Genomic DNA, 7,534 nt, shown 5'->3' with positions numbered 1-7,534 from the left:
GAGTCACTTGTGAAAGAGCTGATTAAGTATTCCAGACACAACATGGATACAGCATTCTCTGACAGCTGGAGGGGGCTGGGATACGTACGTAAAGAGCAAAGCCTTTCAGAGGAGAGGCCTGAAGCAACCAGAATGCTGCAGAGTTGGACCTGCACCACTGCAGCCAGCTTCTTCCAGACATGTGAAGAGCGAAGAACAGGACTCCTGTGAGAGTTTGGACAGCCAGAACTTGGAGATCAAAGAGGAGGTACCAGGCTAGGAAAGAGGTGATGAAAGCAAACGTGAAGATTTCAGCAGAACAGGAGCTGACGTAGTTTCACACCGGGAAGCTGATACCAAAGCAGCAACAGGCAGTCAAATATATGAACTTGGAAGAAAGCATCACAAGGCCAAGGAGGACATCATAGTTACAGCAGAGGCAATGCGACAGTTGCAACTGAGGAGAGACAAGGGTTATGTTTGCTCTCCTCCAAGCCAAGAGAGTTAGTCCACCAGCAGATGCTCAGCACCACCAGAGAAGAGGCTGCTGCAAACAGAGTTCAGCACTTCAGCCTGTCTCACGGCAGTTGGGATGAAGTCCAACAGTTCAGACTGTTTGGAACTTCAGCAGCAGAAGTTTTAGAGCAGCACTCCAGCCCTGCAGTTAATCAGGATCGGTAGCAAAGGAGTTACATTAACAAACACACAGTTACTACCATTATGCATCCTTCCAAGAGCATGACAGCTCTGCATACAGAGTATAAAGCACAGCTCAGGTCCAACTCCCTCTATTTTCTTTAAGTGCCTGTCTCCAGTTCCCTGAGTCCCTACAAATACTTCTGTCCAGGGGAAGCCAGAAAGTAGTAACGGGAGGTGGACTATTCCAGAGGTTGATGTAGTTTGGTGGTAAAAGACTGTCCCTTAACACAGTAGAACAAGAAAGCCTTTAAAAAAAACTTCACATGGTTATCACCTCACCACCTGAGCAACATGAAGCCCTTGCATTGCTTCACGCCAGCCAGCGCAAACAAGCGTTTCTGTAGAAGGCTCACTGATCTGGCACACTGCTGGGCAAACAGCTTCAAGATAACAGCACCAGTTTTAAAAAAATGCATCGTTTACATAAGCAAATTCCACCTCAAAGGACAACTGAGTACAACCCCTTCTCCCCCACCACCAACCCTGGAAGGCCCTCTAAAACCAAAGGCAGCAATTTTCCAAGAATGCTACAGAAGGGTTTTATCTCAGTGAGAACTCTCAAGGGTTGAAGGAGTCAAAATATTGCTCATTTTCTTTTCAAGTTGCAGCCCAAAGCTATTATTGTTACCACACAGCCTTTCAGCCTACTGACGCAAAGAGATTAGCAGCTCACTGCTAAGACTGGCAGCAACCTCACATTATGAGTCTAATATTTCCCCCATCTGTCTCCTGAACGTTAGAGGAGGTAACTCCTGTATCAAACACGCTGCTGCACGGAAGGAAAAAAAATCAAATGCACCAGAGCCACTAAGTAATTTACTAATCACAAGCAATTAATGTGATTTATGCCTAAATTGGTCTCCAAACACCATCCAAAATGTTTTCATCTTGATGTTTAAGCACTTTGCTTGAGCGTGACTCCACATTAGTTACCCCAAGTGTCAAGGTGCCGTTATTAGCTACGGATGAGGCAGAAAAAAGAGCGACTTATTAATAGAACTGCCTGGGAAACAGGAAGCTTGGGTGATTTTCCCTCAAACTTACAGAGTGCGGAAGTTTTCCAGCCAGCTCTCCAAGGAGTGTTCCCACAGGGTTAACTGGGACTTCCAAGAGTTCTGAACTCTGCATCCTCGTTCTTAGCGGGCGGGTTTTACGCCGCTGAAGGGGATGCTCTGCAACACTGACACTGCTGTGTGTCTAACCAGGCGCTTCCTGCGCGGCGGAGGAGCAGGCAGAGGAAGCGCAGGGCTGAGGAACAATACTGACAGCCAAGGGCTTCGGCAGAAAGACAGGATTGTTAAGCAGCATCCAGACCAGCACTTCCCTCCAACAAAGCAGTCCCAGTCCCTGCAGAAGGGTTCCTCTCAGCCGTTCCCGCAGCGTGGCAAGCAAAGGAGCTGTCTGTCGGGAAGTAAAAATGCATTTTTGTTTCACAGTGCATCCTCTTAGCCAGGAGAGCATCAGGCTGGATTGAACAACATGCCAGGGAAGCAAAGGGAATGCAAACCGAGACAGGCACGCGGGCGTAAGCACAGAACGTTCTGGTGGGTGAGGCTTTGCCAGCGGTAAGGGATTCAGCACCCAAGGGTGGCAGCAGCTCAGCATTTCACAGGGCACGCACAGGTGATTTATATGGTATAGTCAGGTTTCATTACTGAAACGCACACAGCAGAAAATCACCATGGCACTAATGTTATTTTTAGAAGCGGCACAACTAAACCACTCACAAGATCCTCAGGCTGCCAAAGAATTCTCATGCCTTGCAGCAGCCAGGATGATGCCAACCGAAAAGAAATGCTAGTGGTCAAGTAGTTGAGGGTTCATAGTTAGAAAGGAATAGCAGATGCAGAAAGGATGGATGGAGGTAATTAAAGCAAACAAACGGGGGGCATCGCTCCCAGGACTGGGAGAGAAGAGCTGTCACTTGAATTAGATGTCTTTTCAGTGACTCAGAAGTTATTGCCATCCTCCTGCACGACTGAGGCAGCACATCCCTGACAGCACCCTTGCATTTAGCTATTATCCTCCCAAGGCAGCCAGCGTTTTTATGGCCCTGCATATAAAATACAAGGGACTGGGCAGGGACAAACGAGGACAAGCCCATTACTCTGATTAATACAGAGGTAAATTACACTAATTAACAGTTAAATAGAGCAACATGATGTTGGACCTTGGAGCCTGGAATCGTCAGCGCGCAGCATCACACAACAAAGCCCTGCGTCCACAAAAGAGCACAGCACCCAACACTGAGGCAGGTCCCCTGTGTCCTGAAATGTTTCCAGCCCCTTAAAACAGACAAGCTTGCTTGGCATACAGAAGCCATCCCGGGCAAGAAACTTGAGTAGCAACACGGTGCCAAACTGCATAAGGTGAGGAAAGGCAATGACGCAATGAAAACTGCGCTGTGACAACCTGACTGCACCGATTTCTTCCCAAAAAAAAGGTAAAAAAACTAAAGCTTTTCCACACGTGAGGAAACATGCAAGCACCCGAGCACTCGGACCCGGAGAAAGGAAAGTTTGCTTTTATACGTCCCGCTGGCCGAGGAGGGAGCTTTAGCTCTAGCGTCCCTGCAGCTCATGCCATACATGCCTACATGCCACCGGGTTTGGTGTCCCAGACAGCAGTGCCGCCCTTAGGGGAGGCCCCGGACGGCAGAAGGGGCAGAGCAGAGGGGTCTGCCCTCACACCAAGACCTGCTCTGGCTGGGGGTCCTCCGAGCCGCGCACCGGGCAGGTAAATGGACGGGAGCGTCGGCATGCAGCAAGCAGGAGCCGGCTGCAACCACCACCTTTCCGGGCTCTCCTCCCCCGGCCGAGACACGGTTACAGGGTCTTCGGAGCCCAGAACGGCAGAGCCGGGCGCGCCCCGCGGCAGGGAGCCGGGCTCCGGGAGGAGGCCAGCGCTGCGGGGCGGACACGGGCAGGGCGCGGGGTGAGGAGGGCGGCCGGACGCTCCCTCGACCCGCTGCCCCCACCCCGCCAGGAACAGCCCAGGCTCGGTCCCGCCGAGCCGAACCGCGCCGCCCGCCCCGCCGCTCACCAGAAGGTCCAGCTCGGTGCGGTGCAGCCCGAGACGGCCCAGGCCCTCTGCCAGGTCGTGGATGCAGAGTGCGCCGTCACGGTTCACGTCGAGCTTCTGGAAGAGAGTGCGGAGGCGCCGGTCCTGCTCCGAGGCCTCGCACAGAGACCGGCCGCACGGACCCCCGCTGCTGGTGCTGCTGCTGCCGCCGCCGCTGCTGCTCTCCGAGCCCTGGCCGGGCGCCGCGCCGGCGGCCCGCGGGGAGCCACAGGGGCAGAGCACGCCGCTCACCACCGGGGAGGCCAGCGAGCGCCGCGCCCCCGGCATCGTCCGCTGCGCCTCACACACGCCGGCAAATGGCGACGCTTCCGCCGCCAGCAACCGACGCCGAGCGCTTCCGCCTTCGCGCCACACGCCTCGGCCGCCACGTGACGCCCCGCCTCGACCAATGGGGATGGCCGGCGTCGGCGGACACGCCCCCGCTCGCGCCCCCGGCGACCACGCGCTCCTGAGAGGCGGGCGGGCACTGACGTCAGAAGGACGCCTTCCCTTTCACCAATCGGAAGGAAACACCGCCCGGGGCTGCAGGGGGCGGTACAAGGGGCTGGATCAAGCGTCCATTGGTTAAATACCCACGGGGAGGCGGGGATAAAGCCGCAAGTTCTCCAATCAGCTCGGGAGCCGGAGTGTCTGCGGCTGTCTAGGTTGATGGACGGGAGAGCTACCCAACGGAATTAGAGCGGGGAAATTCACGGGCCGGACCCAGCCCCTCACAGGCCTCACGCAGGCCCAGTGGCCCGAGCCGAGCGGTGAAGCGGGAGCGTCTCGTAGCCCACCGATGGGCGGCGCGCCTGGCCAATGACAGCGCGGCGCTACCGGCGGGAGGCGGGCCCTCCGCCTGACAGGCAGGTTATCCGCCCAATCAGATGAGGCAGGAAAGGGGGCTGATTCTGGAAGCCATTACGCCAGTGTCGCAGAGTGGAGGCCGTTGAGCGGGGTTTGCTGGGTGGCTGCGGTACGCAATTTGCGTATCGTTGGTGGTGCCAAGGGGGGAGCGGAGGGGGACGGACACCTCCGGGCCCTTAGGGGCCTCGGGGCCCCCCCGTTGTCCCCGGCCCCGGGGGTGAGCGGGCCTGGGCGGGGGGGTGAGGGGGGGGGGGGGACTGCCGCCTCTCGGCCCTGACCAACCTCTCCCACGGCCCCCTGGGCCCGGCCAGGCCCCCCCACCTCCCACCCCCCACCCCTCCCGTGCCATCAGGTGCCCCCCAGTGCCCCCACCTCCCTGCTGCCCGTGGCCATGGCGTCGCCCCCGGCCCCCCCGGCCAAGAAGCGGAAGATGAACTTCTCGGAGCGGGAAGTGGAGATCATCGTGGAGGAGCTGGAGCGAGGCAAGCACCTCCTCATCAACCACTTCAACGCGGGCGTGCCCCTGGCCGCCAAGGCCGCCGCCTGGCACGACATCCTGCACCGCGTCAACGCCGTCGCCACCTGCCACCGCGAGCTGCCCGAGGTCAAGAAGAAGTGGTCCGACCTCAAGACCGAGGTGCGACGTAAAGTGGCCCAAGTCCGGGCCGCCATGGAAGGGGGAGGCGAGAACCAGAACGGCAACGGCAACGGGCCAGAGAGCGAAGACCCAACGGGCACCGCCACCGCCCCGGTTATCCTCACCCCCATGCAGCAGCGCATCTGCAACCTGCTGGGAGAAGCCACCATCATCAGTTTGCCGAGCGGGGACTGCAGCGCGGGTGACGGGACCGAGATACCCATCACCGCCTCGGCCACCACGGTCACCCTGACCCAGAGTGAGTGCTGCGCCTGCTGAAGAGGCTCTGTGCTGAATTTGGAAGGGCGTGCAGGGTGGGGGCCCCCCCACACCCACCCGAGACAAGACCCTGAGCCCCATGCAGGGAAAAAGCCCCAGTGAAAAGAAATCCCGGCGTCTCTCTAATGAAAATGCCGTTCCCAGTATGTCCTTGTGCTCTAGGGGAGTGGCTGCAAGATACGCACGTACTGGAGGTCGGCTTTGATAGCTGGGCTTGGCCTTCAGAACAAGGGAAGTGGGTATTCTTTGCACCTTTGCAGATTGTTCAGTTCCACCTCCAAGGCTGCCCCAAAGAGCGACTGTCCTTCTGACAGGCGCCTTCCAGGGTCTTGTCTTTGCCCTTACATCAGCTGGTTGATGCCGCTTGGAGAGATTGTTCTGAACTGGAGGTTGGGAAATGATTTTGCCTTAGATGTAGAAGGCATGCCCTGTTTCTTTGGACTGAACAGCCTAGACGGAAGCTCAAATGAGGGTGGGGTAGACTTAAATAGGTCATTTTGTGCATTGCTGTGCATTGTATGTTATCTCACTGCGCAGGCAGTATTCCTGTGATACTCCCTGAATAGCCCTGTAGATAAAAGTCCCCCTATCGCAGCTACTTCTTACCCACTTTCTATCCTTTGTTCTCAGTTCCTGCAGAGACAACCTACCATAGTCTGGAGGATGGAGTTGTGGAGTACTGCACAACGGAAGCCCCCGCCACAGTCACGGCTGAAGCACCCTTGGAGATGATGGCACATCAGCACGAAGTGTCTGCGAAGCCCCAGGAGCTGAAGAGCCGCATTGCTCTGAACTCAGCCAAGCTCTTGCAGGAGCAGCGAGTGACCAACTTGCACGTGAAGGAGATTGCCCAGCACCTGGAGCAGCAGAATGACTTGCTTCAGATGATCCGTCGCTCTCAGGAGGTGCAGGCATGCGCCCAGGAGCGACAGGCACAGGCCATGGAAGGAACACAGGCGGCACTGAGCGCCCTCATCCAGGTCCTCCGCCCCATGATTAAGGACTTCCGTCGATTTTTGCAGAGCAATACACCCACTCCATCGGTTACCACTGACCCCAGCCAGACAGGGCAGCAAGATGGCATGATCCAGTGAAAGAAAGATGTCTGTCTTGGAAAAAAAAACCTGCCCGACACGGAGCGAGGGGTGCTAGCTCTGCTCAGTGTGAAACGGCTCACCTTGGAGCCCTGCTGAGCCTAAACAGCTTTCTTTCTCTGCTAATCGTATGCTAATCTGCCTTTTCAGACTCTACAGAGCTGTAGCAGAATGTGTAATAAAGGAGGAACTTAACATTGGTTGCTTTAGTTCCTCAAACAATAGTTTTATTAAAAAAAACCAAACCCAAACCAGCTATTTTTTTATTTCTGTTTGGAAAAAAAAACCCCGACTAAAGTCTGACACCTCTCTCCATCCCTCTCCTAAGATCTGTAGCCTTTAACTGACTTCTAACGCAGGGTGTCGTCTTGTGCTATCACAGCTGCCAAGGTATGGGTTACCAGAAACCCTGGATGCATTTCTGGCTCCTGGTGAAAGCGTTGTGGTACTGGGTGTGGTACGACCTTCTCCCTGCACTGAGAAGTACAGAACTGCTTTTGGGAGCATCACATCCAGCCGGTGCAGACCGGCACCGCCATACGGTTTAAATCCCACCCACATCCCCTGAGGATGCTATGAATGGGATTGAAATAGTGTGTTGGCCTCGTGCTCTATCTGTGGTGGAATTTCACTGTAAACTTGGCAGAAGTGATGAAACTTTGATGCCTCAGTTACCAGATACTGTCCTAGGATACGTATGGGAAGCAATGTGTTCCCTGTCTCAGCGTGGTTAATGCACAAGGGCCTGGATGAGTTTCGCTCAGGTGGGTGTATCAGGTGAAACTTCATCTCTGCTCATCTGCATAGTCTGTCACCTCTGTAATACCTTCATCCACCAAAGGGGACCTGGACTACAGAGCTTCAGCCACGCTGTCATTCCCAACGGTTAGGAGTTTGTCAGCTACTGATCTGCCGTGAA

General features: G+C 55.7%; 1 protein-coding gene across 1 annotated transcript; it reads left to right on the top strand.

The window, feature by feature from the left end:
- Positions 1–4,760: 4,760 nt before the first annotated feature.
- Positions 4,761–7,123, top strand: NAIF1 (nuclear apoptosis inducing factor 1). The gene is made up of 2 exons (XM_084272700.1): positions 4,761–5,501; positions 6,152–7,123. Exons 1-2 carry the CDS (start codon positions 4,997–4,999, stop codon positions 6,613–6,615), a joined length of 969 nt encoding a protein of 322 aa, XP_084128826.1. The 5' UTR covers positions 4,761–4,996; the 3' UTR covers positions 6,616–7,123.
- Positions 7,124–7,534: the final 411 nt, after the last annotated feature.

The sequence above is a fragment of the Gallinula chloropus genome (genome assembly GCF_964237585.1).
Source record: "Gallinula chloropus genome assembly, chromosome: 18".
Classification (NCBI taxonomy): Eukaryota; Metazoa; Chordata; class Aves; order Gruiformes; family Rallidae; genus Gallinula; species Gallinula chloropus.
This window is presented reverse-complemented; position numbering and strand designations above follow the sequence as displayed.